This window comes from Vicugna pacos, chromosome 3 (assembly GCF_048564905.1).
Source record: "Vicugna pacos chromosome 3, VicPac4, whole genome shotgun sequence".
NCBI classification, from domain to species: Eukaryota; Metazoa; Chordata; class Mammalia; order Artiodactyla; family Camelidae; genus Vicugna; species Vicugna pacos.
Genome location: NC_132989.1, coordinates 30,847,451 through 30,865,027, shown reverse-complemented (window position 1 = coordinate 30,865,027; position 17,577 = coordinate 30,847,451). Strand labels below are relative to the sequence as shown.

The 17,577-nt window shown below is 35.4% G+C and overlaps 1 protein-coding gene and 1 non-coding gene across 2 annotated transcripts in view; one reads left to right on the top strand and one right to left on the bottom strand.

The window, feature by feature from the left end:
• Positions 1–17,577, top strand: part of ADAMTS19 (ADAM metallopeptidase with thrombospondin type 1 motif 19) — a 221,253-nt gene that overhangs the window by 116,394 nt on the left and 87,282 nt on the right. The window contains exons 9-10 of the mRNA XM_072950428.1: positions 3,774–3,914; positions 5,532–5,682. Of these exons, the coding sequence (XP_072806529.1) occupies positions 3,774–3,914; positions 5,532–5,682 (292 nt within the window). The remainder of the gene's footprint in view (positions 1–3,773; positions 3,915–5,531; positions 5,683–17,577) is intronic.
• On the bottom strand, positions 4,254–4,326 carry TRNAV-AAC (transfer RNA valine (anticodon AAC)). Its single transcript has one exon. It is a non-coding gene; the product is annotated as a tRNA-Val (tRNA).

Below are 17,577 nucleotides of genomic sequence, written 5' to 3'. Positions count from 1 at the left end.
ATGTTTTACTTCGAGAATGTTTTCCATACAGTGTGTGCGACTTGGTTATGGGACTGTATATATGAAGGTGCATTTTTGCTAACAGAGAGGAAGCATTTTAAATTATTCAGAAAATAAATCTTAGACATAAATGGAGACTTTTCATCTATAGTTTTGTGATTTAAAGTTTTCTGTGTTTGCCTGGGTCTGAGTCATGGCTCTACCATTAACCTCATCACTTTCCTTATCTGTAAAATAGAAGTCCTGATAATAGAAACGTTATGGGGATATTGTAAGGATTAAATGATATTATCTTTGTAAATGATTAATGTGGTGACTGGCACAGATAAAGGTTCACAATTAATTGTTTCATGTCAAATCTGTAAAATTAGGACTAAGCAGTGTCTCTTGATAGTTCCAGATGTGTGGTTAAAAATAAAAACCACCCTATCCCAATTTAATGATAATCTTTCTGTTACAAGTTAAATAGCTTTAGGAAAATTTAACTAATGATAAACAACATTTGAATCATCAGATCTCACCATGGCTGTAGCTAATTTCTTACATAAGAATCAGGATCCCAAAAGGAAAATGATCATCTGGATAAGAAGTTGTAATCTTCCCAATTTGGAAAATCACATTACACTGCTTTGGGAAAATGTCCAAATTGCTAAATCTTGGAAGCAGTCCCTCTCCTTCTCTCAAAAGGACACATTATTTAAAGAAGTTTTATTATTTCTGAAAAAGACCAGTTGCCTTTCAAAACTAATAGCATATGTGTATGGTTCAAAAAACTGCATGTCTACAAATGGAGGGGTTGAGTCCATTCCACAGGGCAGGTGGCTGTTGCTGGAAGAGGGTCGCCCAGCGACGTGTGCTGCAGCAGAACCCCTTGTGGAGGTGAGACAGTGACTCAGTCGGGCTGCATCGGAACCATATGGTTAGTGCATGAAGGCATCTTTATCAGTCTGGAGGACTGTGCCCTATGTACAATTTCATATTTTGATTTAACATCCGAACAAAGTAAATTCTTGCCGTTATCATTTACTTGGCTTTCCATAAGTTTCTGCTTTCACTAGAGTCAGCAGACACAGCAAATTGCCTTTAACGATGGTTATCTCTTTGTGTTTTTGTTTTTGTTTTTTTGACAAATTAGAGAGATAAGATAAAATTTCTCTGATTTACTGCCCCAGTTAGGGAGAAAAAAGTTATAGGTTCCTACTATTTTCTAGGCACTGTGCCAGGCATTTTACATTGTCCTCATGTAATTTTCACAACCAGTCCGGAAAGTGTATTTAACAAATGAATAAACTAAGGCATGTTTATTTCTTTATTATTATTTAAATTGCCTCTGGTCACATGAATAAAGGAGAGATACACATTTCAAATCTTAACTCCTACGTCTTTCTCTCTACCCCTCAGTAAGTGAACTGGCCCCTAGCTACTCTATATCATCTCTTACTTTTCCTCTTTATCTTTAAAGTAAGAAAAACATTTTTCTTTCTATTCTTTCTGTCAATCATTCTATGTATTGATACAGACCCTATGTAAGGACATTAATTGGATTAGGAAAGAGAAATACAGCTTACCATAGAGCTGAATTTTTCTAATACTAAAAGTGAAAAATGATATTCAAGAATGTATTTTTAGTTTTATTTAAACCATTATTTCCATAGTCTTCAAGTTAGCAAACATAATGAACTTTTAATTCATTACTCTTCTTCATAAATTAATTCCACCTATATCATTTTCTGCTTTCAAAAATATATTCCATGTAACAATTTATTTAACTGAAAATGTAATTCAATAATCTTGAAAATTTTTATTTTTATATGAGGAAATGTGGGTAGTTATGATTTCCTTCAGCAACTTCTAAAACAATTTTTATTAATGTTTTAAAATATAATATAGATATTCTTGTTATTCACAATTTTTTACTACAAAAGAATACTTCAGTTATTATCTAGATCATTACACAATGAGAAAAGGGAGCATTGGACTCTCTTGCCATCAGCTCAGACTTAACATGTACAAAACTAAACTTTCCTCTTTCTGCTTCATCAGTCTTCATTCTCTAACGAACAATCACTTTAATGGCTTCCTTATGAGGATTCACAGGAGATTGTATGAAATTTTTACTGAAATAGAAGTGATTCTACATGCTGACTTGGTTCAACATTTAAATATCATTTATAGAGTATGATTCCAATATGCTAGGATCTTAGAGAGCTCCTATATCCTAGAGAAACTGCAGAGATAACCGAAAGTAAAAATGAACGATCCGATGTAGAAAACACTGTAGTAATGATGTTTACAGAATCCTGTGGTGGGTAAAAGAGATGGTACCCATAGGTGAGGTAGGAGTTAGTGGGAGGAAACCTCCTGAAGGTAATCTACACTAACCTTAAATATTATGCAGAATATATCCAGGGACAGACATTGTTAGATATGGCGGGGAGGGAGTAGAATTCATAGACATCGAATGTGTAATGGTGATTCTAGAGCCCGTCTCTTCAGTTCAAACATCACTACTTTCCACTTTCTTACTCTATGACCTTGGGAAAATGTCTTCTCATCAGTAAAAAGGGTATTATAATAGTTGCTCCCTCATAGCCTTGTTTCATTCAAGCTTATAAACCCTTTTTTATGGTATATGACACATAGAAAATGACACATTGAAATTGCAAGGAATAAGAAACAACATAATGTTTGGGAAACTGCAAATCATTTGCTGTTGCTGAAAAGAAATGCAATAAATGGCTTGGAAGAAGACTAAGAAACTGTGTACCATGTTAAAGACCTGGAAATTGCTATATAGGTAATGGAAAAGCAGAGAAATGGCAGCCTAATTGTGTTTTAAATAGATCTCACTGGAGCAGGTTAGGAGGAGAAGGGAGAATGTTGCCAAAGAGAGGCACAGAACCCAGTCAGCCTACCATAGTAATTGTCAAGACTAAGTATTTCTTATTACCCTCTTTAATAGTAACAAAAGGAATTGAAGGGAGTTGAAAGAAATATTTAGAAAGTAGATTGGCAGGGCTTGCCCCTAACAATTAGTAAATAAAATACTGTGGATGATAATTTGATAGAGGAAGGAGTAAATGATGACCTGAAGATCCTTGATTTGGCAAACTGGATGGCTAGAAAAGGCACACCAAAAAGGGAACAAGAGAGAAAGAGAAGACAGGAGTGCAGAGAGGTTTGACCTACTGAATTTAACATTCTTCTGGTGAGTTCAGTTGAAGATAAGTCAAAGTTTGAGAATAGAGTTCCAACTTAAAGCCATAGATTCAGGATTCCATAGAAAAGATAAAGAAAAAGAAGCACACAGGTTTCCCAGGGACACTTTGTGTTTTATGATGAGAAGACAGTCTAATGAAGCAAATGGGGAAAATAATACTTTAATGTGGTTTCAGATTTAATAAAAGAATGAATAAAGGATCTTCAGGCAGAGCAAAAATCTAGTGTGTTTAAAGGAAAACTCACTATTTCTATGTGTCTCCCACATACCACTATGTGGAAAATGTGTCTATAGATCATTTGGATGTATGTGAACTGAGCATGTTCTTTACTAGATTGATTGGGAAAATGCTTTTTTACTAAATAAAAATACTGATTTTTTCTAGATCATAAAATTTTAAAAATCAATCTGAAATCTGATTTTATTTTGGCCTTTAAAACTAATTTCTCTCCCATCATTTTACATATTTAGATGTTATTTAATGGCACTTACATCAACAGGTTAAAATATTTATCTGATAGAATTTTTAAATTTTAATTATGTTCTGAACCAGCATGGGCATTAATCACGACAATGACCACCCGTCATGTGCTGATGGTCTTCATATCATGTCTGGTGAATGGATTAAAGGACAAAATCTTGGTGATGTTTCATGGTCCCGATGTAGCAAGGAAGACTTGGAAAGATTTCTCAGGTACTGAGGTCCCTTGCCGTTGTCATGTCATCAACGTGTATGTGTGCCTGCTTCCTCTACCAGCCTGGGAAGGTGACGATGGGGAGCAGAAAGGACGCCGGGTGAGGAATCTAGGCGCTTGGTTCCAATCCTGGCTCTCTACTGACTCACAGTGAGGATTGGGGCATATTGTTTCACCCCCCATGCTTCTTAGTTTCCACATTTTCAAATAAGAGGATTGGCAAGATGATTTGTAAGGTTGAAAATTATATAATGATTTAAAAAAAGATCTGTCATAGTATTTAATTGCCTCTTTTTTTTTTTAATGGGGGAGGTAATTAGGTTTATTTATATGTTTAGTGGAGGTACTGGGGATTGAACCCAGGACCTCGTGCATGTTAGGCATGTGCTCTACCACTGAGCTATACCTTCCAGCTGCCTCTAAAATTTCACAGTGGAAATATTCTCATTGCTCATGGCTCAGCCCATGGGTTGTTATCTCAAAGAACCTCTTTAACAAAAACTCCACCTTTCCACTGTGGTAGTTCTAAACTCTGAATCTTTTTTCATTATTACATATTTTTCACCATTATAATAGTCCTTTATTCTCCTCTTTTGCACCTTCAATGGTGGTAACACTTAGCTTCCGCCTGGTTGGGAAAAGAATATTACTGTTCTAATTTTCATTTTAAAGCTCTTGTTCTGTATTCCTTCAGTAATGGAAGGGGCAGCTGAAACAGTCCCAGGAGGTGATATGTGAGGTACTAGTCAGTCACTGAGAGAGAGATGCTTAAAGTATCCAAAAGAATAAGTAAGAAATTTAGGAACACCCAGCTAGCTAAATTCACTACACAGGCCAACTTTATGTATTTTTCCAGACCATTTAAATAGGCAAGCTAATTTTTTATGTTGAATGAGTATTGAAATTTACTAAAATATATTATCTGTCACATCACTATAACCGTGCAGAAATGTGTGCAGTCTCGTGTGGGCACGAGCTTCGTCATGACAGTATAGAGAGCAGTGCTCAGAGCGTGCAGTGTTTTGAACCCACCGTCTCACTGCAGCAGTAGCCCCTCAGTCGGCCCTGATGCGTGTGTGCTTCTGTCTAGCTGCCTTCTTGTGAATCAGAACTATGATAAAATTAAATGTTACCTCGTAAATGGAAGTTGCAGTACCATCTCAAGTACAAAAATATTTATGCTGTTAATAGTCACTTGACAGTGCTTTCCGTACATTCTTTTAAAAATCCCTGAAAATAGTAGATTTCTCACCTTCATACATTACTTTTGGGCAAGTTATTCTCTGAGTCTGAGCTGCTTCATCTTATAAATGTGTAAAATAATACCCATGTCACAGTGTTAATGTAGATTAGCTGAGTTAGTCCATATGAAAGACGTTTATAAACTAAAATGTTCTGGTAACTTGACCAGTTTTAATTATTATTAGGATCATCTTAATAATTATAAATAAATGATTCTTCTGTATGGGATAATGGCTATAAGCATTCAGTAGTAGCTATAACTATGTAAAAACATATTTTTAGTAGTATCAGAATATTTCCTGTTCCTGTGTTAACTGATTCTAACAGCTTTTTGCATTAAATCCAAAATTTTACACGTATCTGCATGTTGCCAGGTCAAAGGCCAGTAACTGCTTGCTACAGACAAACCCCCAGAGTGTCAATTCCGTGATGGTTCCCTCCAAGTTGCCAGAGATGATGTACACGGCTGACGAGCAGTGTCAGATTCTCTTTGGGCCTTTGGCTTCCTTTTGTCAAGAGATGCAGGTAAGAGTTGAATCCAGGTGGGATTTTCTGAATGTATGTTCACACTCATTATTTAGAAGTACTGACTGGAGGCAAAGAAGATGACTTCAGGTTAGAGTTTGTGGCTCCAGAGCACCCCAGGTGCTTTGTTGGAAAGAAGGATTTTCTAAGAAAAGGCTTCTGCATTTCTCCCCTGACATTTTGAAAATGATAGAAATGGGTGTCAGGAAGGAATGACCTAAGAACTTCTACTTGGAAAACGGCACTGAATTCAGGGAAGCCTTTGCATTATGCCAGTTCAATGCTTTTATTTTAAATCTCTTACTGTTTTACTTGCTGGGTAACTGGGTGAAATGTAATAATAAAAAAATATATATAAATGTGTAATTTTGGAGAAAGGATTATATCTTTTAATCCTGGCAATAAAATGTTGAAAATATACTACATAAGAATCAAAATTCGAGAGTACGTTTCTTAACAGTTAAACCAGAGGGAAAGGGTAAATGGCTGGTGGAGAACAAAGCAGTGTCTGTATATTGTATTCAGACTGTCACTAGTTACTGAGGCCAGTTGTCCCATTCTAGAAAACTCTGAACTCTGAACAACTGAGCAAAATGACCTTAATTGATGTCAGAATTTTAGCTATACTTACACTTCCTTTTTTCTTTTCTCTTCTCCTCCTGCAGCTCAGCCCCTAGCTGCTCATTTTTTCCTACCTTTTTCCAGCATCCATACTCACCCACCTTTTGTATTTCAGGATAAACCAATAGGCATCTTAGACTGAATTGTTAGCTGTGTTTCGCTGTACCTAATTTTCTGTGATTGCCTCAAAGGAGTTGGGCTTTCCTGAAGATATTGCTGTTTTGGATTACTGGCAACGTAAATAAAATCCATTATAAGGAAAAGATTATCTGGTATCATGACATACTTTATGCTCTCTCTGTTTTGTAGTTCTTATTGAAAGTGTTGTTCACTTGTTTGTTGATTATTTTCCTCTTATTAATTGCCCAGCCTCGTGTGTAAGCTCCACGAGGGCAGAGAGTGTTTCTCCGGCATCTAGTCCAGCAGCTAGCACGTGGTGGGCACTCAGTAAATATTTGATGTAAGATTCAAATGAGTGAACGTATAAAGAAGTTGGATCTGCACTGAATGTGACACGTGAAAGGCGGGGTAGGCTGTAGTAGTCACCTGGCAGAAGTGGACCTCAGAGGGAGCTCTTACCGGTGTGTGATTGTTTCTAGGTATCCAAGGGTTCACATGTGACAGACCCATGGGTCCTTGGAACTTGGCATCAGGTGTGATCATTACCACAACAGCATGGCTGGCTCTGTGTGATGTGTCCTAATACCTCTCTCATCTCATCTACCAGTCTTCTTGTTCACTCTGCTCTCACCTCCAGGCCTTCAGATAGTCAAAACTTGAGTGACAGTCTTCTTTCTTAAATCCTCATGGTAAAATGAATGTTTTGAGATACTCAAGTTTGATTTTGTGGGCAGACATGTCTACATGCTGAAATTAGCATTGTTTCAGAAAACAGAGTAGACTGTCTGTAATTACTGTTGTACTTTTGCCTAGGAGGTGGTTTCAGTCCATGTGGTATAGAAAATTGATAAAGTTGATCAGTGGAAGGTGTGCATGTTTTACCAAGTACTCCAAATGGTAGAGCAATTCAGATGATCAACTACAAACATGATTTTGGTAGATTTTAGATCATTTCTCATAAACAGTATTTTTTTAAATTTTTAGAAATTATGTTTTAATTATATATTGCATTTAATTAAATTTTACCAGTTCCATTCCACAATATTTTGAAATCTAAAACAGATGCCACAGTGTGCAAATCATTTATATTTATGATCTACTTTGATTCTTATAACAATTATATGCCATAGCTATTATTCAGTCCCATTTTGCAGATCAACAAAGTGAGGCCTGTAGAAGTTAAATAACACAATTAAGTTATTACACTTACTAAGAGGAAGGGTTAGATAGAAATCTGAAGAACAGAGTATATTGTAACCACTGTACCTACTGACTCTTCCACATTTCTTTCCATTGTGGCTTTTGTATGGGAGCCTGTGTTAGACTGAATTTGTTTTATCTGTTACAACACCGGTACCATCATGGTTAAGAACTATTTTAATTGATTGTTTTATTTTTCCAGGCTACTAGCTCTGTTTATATGGTCATTTCTCACTAACCTACTTGTATGGACTTTTTCTATCTCTGAAAGCATAACTATTTATTAATATAAATAGTGTTCAATCTGGAGTGTTCAATCTGTTTCTCAGTATCCCAGGATGTGCCTTGTTTTAAACTAGACATTTTGCAATAGAACTAAGTTTTAGGTTTTAAGTATCCAGAAATGTTCTCCTTTTTTCCCCCTGAAATTGCATATAGGTGACATTTTTATTCAGGTTTTCTCCAGTTCTCTCTGTGTGTCATCTCTATCAAGGATGGTATAAAAATGATACCAGAAAGGATTGGGATGCCCTGGGCAGCCCAGGAAAAGCAGCACCTCCTAGTCCAGGCTTGGCTGGAAAGGCATGAAGTGGTTGTGCCCCTTATTAGTTGTGTAACCATAGTCAGAGCTTTCTTTCTTTCTGAGTCACAGTCTGTAGAGCAAGAAAAGTGGGACTGCATCATCTTTCGGAGTCTCCTAGGGCTAAGAGCTTGGGCTTCTATGATTCCCAAAATCCAAAACGGCATTCTGATACTGCCCTTGAAAATCATCATTTCCATCCCAAATTCGTGCAACATGCAAAGCATGGAAAGTAGTTACGTGAGTAGGTAGGTAGGCAGGTGGATGGGTGGGGAGGTAGAGTGATAGGGACTTTGAAGAGATTATTTAAAAATTCAGTTACTGATTTGACAAATATTTATTGAGTTCCATCTACTTTGAGGCACTGTTCTATATACTTACAACAGCAGGAAACAAAGCCCTGCCTTCCTGGAGCTTACATTTTAGTTGGGGGAAACAGACAGTAAGTAAATGCATGTATAGTAGGTCGGTTGGTGGTAAGTGTTTTGGAGAAGTATAAACTTGGGTAAGAAAAACAGGGAATGCAACAAGGAATGGGAGGGTGCGAATGCTGCTGTTTTATATGGGGTGATTTGGGAAGGCTTCCTATAGAAAGTAGCATTTGTTTAGAGATCTGAAGGCAGTTAGACAGCAAGCCATGCATTTGTCTTGGGGAGAATATAGCAACAGGAAACGGACAGCAGATGCCCTGCAACAGAGTTAGGGTCATGTTTTAATTTTAAGATGCACGTTAGACATCCAAGTAGAGATCTAAGTAGGTCCAGGATAGGCATCTGTCTGAAAGTCCCCAACAAGTAGGTGACACCAAAGACATGATACAAAATGAGAACACTAGGGAGTGAGTTAGAGAAGGGAAGAATCCAAGCCTGAGAACTTGATCACTATCATATTTAGAGGTTAGGAAGATAAGGAGAAAGCAACAATTAAAACTCTGAAGAAGTCTACCAGTAGGAATAGACCCACGAGAAAGTAGGGTCCTGGAGGCTAAGTGAAGACAATTTTCCAAGTGGAAATGATTAGCAGTTTCACAAGCTGAAGACAAGGGGAGTAAAACGAAGTCTGAGAATATGCAATTGCTATGTTTTTCCCACTCACTTTGGGACACTATTGCTTGAAGCTCTCATGGCATACCTGAATGCATAATAAGCGTCAGGAGGTAGAACTTAAAAATAGAAGGGGAAGAAATTAACAGTGTAGAAGGTTGAATAGTTCTGCTTGAAAAAAAACAAAAACAAAAACAGAAACAGACCCATAGACATAGAATACAAACTTGTGGTTGCCAAGAGGGCGGGGGAGTGGGAGGGACAGACTGGGAGTTCAAAATTTGTAGATACTGACAGGCATATGCAGAATAGATGAACAAGATTATACTGTATAGCACAGGGAAGTATATACAAGATCTTGTGGTAGCTCACAGCAAAAAAAAAGTGACACTGAATATATGTATGTTCGTATATAAATGAAAAATTGTGCTGTACGCTGGAATTTGATACAACATTGTAAAATGACTATAACTCAATAAAAAAAATGTTAAAAAAATAGTTCTGCTTGTTAAGCCACACACATGCACCTTCCAGTGGATGCACGTGAAGTCACCACACCTACCAATCTGTCACCTAGACTTTATACAAAACAAATCTAGAAGGCAAACTCTAGGACATGAAAGGAGCTGTCAGTCCTTTTTATCACTGTCTCTCTAGCACCTAAATGAGTGCTCAATAAATACTTGTTAATTAATAAGTGAATCAACTGAATGATGGAATAATGACTCTAAATTTTCAGTCCTAGAAATAGTTGATTCTTAGGTATGTAATATGTTAAGGGAATATGAAGATAACCTTACAAAATATTAATTCAATGGCTACACAAACAGCAACCTATAAGGTTGTGTTTCACAGCATATCCATGAGCTAATCAGGCATCCTCATGATCATCCCATTTCTACCCCGTTATAAATAAGTATCAAGCTGCATGGAGTAAAGATTCATAGTGGATTTTCAACGTGTGTTTCTGGTACCACCTTAGACATGACACAGTGGCAGTCAGTCCATAGTATTTGAATTAGATGCTGCTTTTCCATTCTTACTAATAGATAGTTATATACAAGCACTAGGGACTCCAACATTATATGCATGCTGATCAAATTAATGATACAGATTTACCCTTAGGATAGCAGCTTACATCTGCAAAATGTTTAAAGGCATAGCTGTAGAGATGCTTGTGAAACATCTTGACCTCCAGCCATAATTATTCACTCTTCTGCATGAATATGCTAACTTCTTGGACGGCTCTGTTCCTGAGTCCTAAGCATGTGGTGCCTCTAGGACATATGGCATCTTGTGGCTGAGCCAGCTCCAACTGCACTGAGTTATCTTAATAGCTGCCTGAAATTGCATAGCCTGGCTAAGAATACAGAGGTATGGATGTCTCTCTAGAATCAATAAAAGTGGCCACTGGAGAGTTACGTTATTTGAGTGAGAAGAAAATATGCTAAAAAAATAAAATAAAATGAAGACCTTCGGGACACTTAAGGTTCTGACTTTGATTTTGAACTAGTTACACTGTGAATTGCATGTACATTTTATTGTGTAGAAAACTCTGTAGTGTAATTGAATCATATGGTGACTTAAAGTAGAAGTAACATGGAAAGTTCCACTTTTACATTTCTCTTGTATCAACTTGATGCAGTCAAAGTACGTAGGACTTCTGAAACCTCTCATTTGATCTAAATGAGCAGGCTGGCCTTGAAATAAGGTACCTTATTGAAGAAGTCTAGGAGATTGTGTCTCTGAGATTTGACATTGTGAAATTCCAGGGGCAACAGAAATTCAAGCTTAAAAAGGCTTATCATGAAATAGCCCTGGTGGCTAGTAATTGTTTGGGCAACTAAGACAGCATCATTGGGTAAATCATGTTGTTAAGATTGGTGAAGTGCAGATTTTCACAGTCCCTCCTTTCTATAAGATTAATGAAGTTATGGTGGATTAAAGCTTCCAGGAATTGAATCTGCCCATCTTGCCATCTAATCAAAACTTCCACCTATTTTTCTGAGGTTTAGTCTTACTCGATCTGTGAATGCATGAGTTTGATGTTACCTTTTTTCTCTGAATAATCTAGCTTTTTATTTTTTTCTCATAGGACTCATTTTTTCCGTGACTTCTTATTGACACAAGTTTTTATTTTTTAGGTCTCTATCTTTGTAAATTACCTATTTACATTTTGCCCATTTTTCAATTTTTTGCTTTTCTTGTCGCTTTGGAGGAGTTCTTTATATATCCTGTATTCTAGGTGAGAGTTCATTATTACTTATAAACAGTCTGTCATTGTATGTTAATATTTTATACAGTGTCCTTTTTTAATTTTGAAGTGTTCGAACCCATCCAGTTTCCCCAATAAGTTGCACTACTTTTGTTTTTTGTGGGTTTTTTTTTCTCCATCTTATACAAATCCTTCATACTACTGGAATTAAATTCTTATACAGTACATTCATTTTCTTTCAGCTTACATATTTCTTCAGCACCAGAGACATTTTGGATTTGTTTTTTAATTTATTAATGAAGGGGGTTTTATTTTTATTATTTTTATTTGCACCAACTTTTATTGTACTACACTAAGATGAAGTAGTCTGTACAATACCAATTCTTTAAAATTTATTGAAGTTTCCTATTTAATGTGATATATGATAAATTTTAGTAATTGTTCTCTGTGTTCTTGAAAGAATGTGTGTTCTTTAAGTTCATTATCTGTCATTACATTTTAGATGAAGCATATTAATATTATTATTCAAAATATCTTTATTTTGTTTTGATTTTTTAGTGACAGGCGTATGTTAAAACACCCAACTCTAACTATTGATTTATTTATTTCTCCCTGTAATTCTATCAGTTGTTACCTTATATAAGGGTCAAGTTATATTACTATTTGCATTTTTAAGACTTGAGCCTTAAAATCTATTTTGTCTGGCATTAAAAGCACTATCCAGACTAATATTTGTCATACTTTTATCTTCAGCCTCTCCAGATAGAAATATAAATGTGGATATGGATATAGAGGGAAAGATACATTTACTAGGGAAAAGCAATTGCTAGATTTTATATTTTTCCGTTTAAACCAATGTAATAGTATTTTGTATTTCATCAGCTAGTTTAACGTTTCTACGTTGATTTAAATTTTTTGTTTTAGAATTTTTCTTGTCAACTTATTTTGTGTCTGTTTTTCATATTTATGCTCTGTTTTTCCTCCTTTTCTCCTTTCCGACCTTACATTGGAGAAACCAAATTTTCCTCTGCATTCAGAAGTCAGACATATTTATATGTTTTTATGAGTATCAGTAACTTGCTATATTGTATTCTACTAGTACATAAACTATTTTGTTTATCAGTTCACCTCTTAGTAGGCATCTGAGATGTTAGCAATTATGAGTAAGGCTAGTCAGAACATTTGTGAATGATTATTTGTATACACATATGTTTTTATTCTGCAGTATTAATACATTAACACATTATATACTAATACATTAATTTCTTACAAACTATGGTGTAGGAACTGGCTGCCTGTTTTTGTAAATCGAGTTTTACTAGAACACAGTCCCCCCTGTTTGTTCACATGTTCTCTTTGGCCACCTTCAGACTACAATGTCATTGATAAATAGTTACAACAGAGACCACGTAGCCTGTAAGCCTAAAATATATACTGTTTGGCACTTTACAGAAAGCGTTTGCTGACCACTGTTGCTGCAGATACTCTGGATTGTGTTATATTCCTCCAGAGAGTGTTTTGGCTTTTGTTTTCACAAACAGTTAAGTTTCTTAGATTCAAATGGCAACTGTCTTATCTGCTGTGGAAGTGGCTTATTTCTTTGGTCAGCTCACTCTTCCCTTCTCTGGGTTGTTTGGAATGTGTCCCCATGTGTGTGTGGTACAGGTGCCAGCTAAAAACTTAGGCATCTCTGACTCTCTTCCTTTTAGAATTGTCCTTTCAGGTGTTGGTAGCTTTGACTTCACCATTTTCTATCTTCATGAGTCTAAAAAGAGGACATGTGTTGTTTTAGCTACCCATCGTCATGCCATGACCACAATCCAGTATCGAGTAAAAGCCACAAAGATGGTAAACTCAACCTTTGCCAATCCCTTCAATTCTCCTAAACAATTTACCTGCCTTTGTTCACTTTCCAGAACCACCAGGAAATTTTTTCTTTTTCTTTTCTTTTTTTTTTTTTTTGCGTTCTCTCCAGCATTTATGGTTGTTATCTACAGGAGGGTTGGTCTTCTGGGAACTTATTCTACCATTCTAGAAGGGGAATCTTTTTCATCTTATATCTCTCTTTCATACTAGGAAATTCTGGATCATGTTTCTTTCAAATATTTCAAATAGTTCCTTCCCACTTTTTATTTTTTCCTCTGGGGTTTCATTAACTAGGTGTTGACTGTTCTCCTTTCTCTAAATTTCTTCTTACTCCTTGATTTTCTTTAACACTCACAGATGTGTCCTATTGAGGGATCCTTTGTAACTTGCTCATTCATTTGTTGGCTATGCATAGACTGTGTTTTCTTCTCATGTCTATTACTCAACATCTGCCACTAGCAGTCTTGAAAAATGTAGAGAGGGAGGTGATAGAGGAGACATCAGATTTATTTAACTGTCAGTGGTCAAATCTTCTCTGCTAAGGGATAAAGTTTCTGAGATAAAGATAGACTAGATTTCTAGTATTTCTTTCCATTAAAAAGATTTATAATAATGGCTAAAATCCAATTGTTATTGTTTTATGTAGTCAATGTTAATTTAGATTTATCCTCATTTTCATCGGTCTTTTTGCTCACCAGTGCTTTTCAGCCGTTTCCTATAAGATCATATTTCTCTTGAAGTACAGCATTTAGAAGTTCCTTTTGGGAAGATCTGTTGGTGATGAACAGTCAGTTTTTGTTTCCTTGAAAGACTCTTTATTTAACCTTCAGTCTTGAATAAAATTTCAGCTGAGTTCAGGAGTCTAGATTGACAGTTTTTTTTCCCCTTGCCACTTTGAATACACCGTGTATTCACTTTTTTATGTTTGTGCCAAGATGCTATCTTTGCTGTTCTCCTAATCTTAAAAGAAAACTTTCAACTTTCATGTTTTTTATGAGGTTTTCATAAGATGTTCAGATGTCCATTAATTTTAAAGACGTTTTCTTCAATGGCTAGTTGGCTAAGATTTTTTTTAATGAATGGATGTTGAATTATATCACATGCTTTGTATCCAGAGATATAAAAATCATACATTTTGAAGTTGATTGCTTGACTACTTAATCAAATCTCTAATATTATAGTAACCTTGTATTCCAGGGAAAACCCAATGTGATCAAAATGTACACTATATTTTTTTCATGCATTGCTGGATCCAGTCTGTTAAAACTTGTGTAGCATATTTAAATCTAAGTTAATAAATGAAGTAGATTACTACTTTCATTTTCTTTTAAAACTCCTGTCTGGCTTGGGTGTCATAAAATGTAATATTCCCTCTTTTTCTTTTCTCTAGAGAATTTCTCTCTAGAGAAATCTTATATGGTTACAAAATAGTTCAGCTTTTTTATTTCTTCTTGAGTTCCTCTTAGTACATTTATAGTAAATTTTTAAAATGTTTTTCCATTTCATATACATTGTAAAGTTTTTGGCATAAAGTTGTTCAAAATGTCTTCCTGTTTTTGTTCAAACTTTACATTATCTGTACTTAAGCCTTCATTTTTTTATTCCTAATAGTGTTTATTTTTGCCTTCTCTTTTTCTTGACTAATTTTCAGTTTTATTAGTATTTACAAAGGACTGATTTTCAGCTTTTTATTATTTCTTTAGAGTCTTTGTCTTCTATTTTTTAATAACTGTCTTTTTTTCTCTCTTACTTTGTTCTTCCCTTCCACCCTTAATAATACGAAGGTGTTTTGTGATAGAAAAGTTTGGTTTTGAAAATATTATCCCATACCGAATTACATTTGCAGTCAACTGTTACATTACTGACATTGTATTTTGAAAGATGATTTACGGACAAACAAGGAGTTATATGTCCAAAATTTAAATGTTGCTTCCATGCATATGCACTGAAGATTTTTTATTTTACCGTAAAAATCAGAAAATCTTAATGGAACTATTTGCTACAAAGAAAGACATGGGTACAGGTTGTCTTTGAAGATAAGTTTTATGATATCTACGCATGGACAGTCAATATTCCATTTAAATGATTCCATTTAAAATATACAGTACTTTCGTGTAACTTTTTGAAAGTCTGCTTGAGATAAATATCTAAATTCTTATATGCTTTCAATGATTGTTTCTTATTATAGAGGTATAAAAAAGGAATGTTATTTTTATTAGTTACCTAGAAGATGCTGAGTTGTACATTTCTGTCCTGGTTTCCTGTACACAGCATTTTAGGTTTTAAAGTTCTTTTCTTAATTAACATATTAAGTCATTTCAGCAATTAAGTTGAAAAGAATATTTGACTCTGGACTGTATAACAGAGAGTGTTTATGTTGTTCTAACGAAATACCCAACCCTCCTCCTCATTATCTTGAGAAAGAGCTTGATATCACATAGTTCTAATATCACACATCTGAGATGTTCCGCTTCCTCAAGGGGAAAACAGTCCATGCCATTTCATCAATATTTGGTTGCTTTACTTTTGACAGTTTGAAACCCAGAGTCTGAGTTATCTTTAAGAATGAGGGTAAAATTTACTTGCCATGAGATCCCTAGACCTGCAGAACACAAAGGGTGAAGAGATCTCCTGTGTGAGAGATTTATTCTGCATGGCTGTGCTTATCTTGAAAAGCTGCCAAGTTTGCCTTTATGCTCTCAGTGCCTCAAGTGGGAATCAATTAGCGTACCTGCTGTTTTGAATAGCGGACAATGGTGGAAAGTCAGAATTTAGACCACCAACAGCGTTCAGCAAGCCAGTGTTATTTTTAAACTACAGTACAGAAGATTTGCTTTTTAGTTCAGCATTCATTGGTTAACTAATGAACTTGGCTAAAGTAATTCATGTTCTAACACAACTAAGCCTTATTGAATATAAATAAAGCAAAATTCTTCACTGGTGGAAAATTCAGCATTTTACCCCATGATTATAAAATATCCTTAAACAAAAAGATCTTGGTGGGAAAAACGACTTTGAGGAGCTAAAATTCTCAGGTTAGAGATCTGTTAATTAATAATTGTATCCACAAAAGTACAAGACAAGCAATTAACCTCTCTGTTTATTTGAAAGAGTTTTAAATATTGCAGAGAAGCTATTTGATTTAGATGTTTTTTGAAATTAGTTCCTGGATGAATTTTGGTAAATGATATGTGCATATAAATTAAACTAAATCATATTCTAAATATAATGAGACACATTTGTATAAAATATTTTGTTGCAGAAAAGTATCACAGTATATAAAATAACGTCAGTAAAACATATCACACCTTTGCCATAGACTATTGAATTTTTAAGAGCTTACAAATATTTTAGAAATCTAAATTTTTTAATAAAAAAATAGGAAAATAGTATTTTGGGAGTTATAACAAATTCATTGTTAGAGTTATAACAGACTTGTTTGAGACCCTAGTTTAAATATGTCTTTTCCAAAATATTTAATAGATTTGGATCATATGTTAATGTTAACTTGGCCATGATTTTTAGTCTGTTTTGAACACCACTGCCAAATTAAACCTCCTAAAATAGTCCTTTTATCTTATCAACCTGTTGGTCAACTGCTGAGTGGCTTCTTTTTCCCTCCAAATATGGAGCCCCTCGTCTTTCCTGGCATTCAAGATCTGATTTTAGTCTTTAAGTCTTGGTCACTACTCCTTTCCATTGTATGCCTCCCCGCTTTAAGCTGGTCCTCTCGCCCTTTCACAAATGTCTTTCACATTACTGCTCACTTGTTCTGTCTTTATTGACCTGTTGTCTTCCATCCTCTTTTCCAAATATCTGGGTAGGTAGGCACACAGTCATCTTCACTATCAACTACTCTGATCACCTTTAAATATGCCACATGGGTTTCATAACATGCTTGTATCTAAAAACCTTCAACCATCTTATAGAAATAGAAAGTCCTTAAGAAAGTGCCTCTTTATCTATGTCTCGGGGGGTCCACAACTGTAGAGTTCCCTTCTTTCAGTGTTACTATGTCTCTGCTATTTTAGCCCATTTTTTTTTCCTTTTACTTCCTCAACTTTTCCATAGAAAAAGTTAGTTGTGTCCTTCCGATCTAGTATGCATTCATAGAACAATTTACAGAAATATACCCACTGAGTCACTGTATTATGTCTGGGGCCAAGGCTATATGATGAGGTAATGAAATACTAACCATGGCATGTTGGCATAAAGCAGAGCGTAAGTGAGGACAGACTTTAAGACAGGAG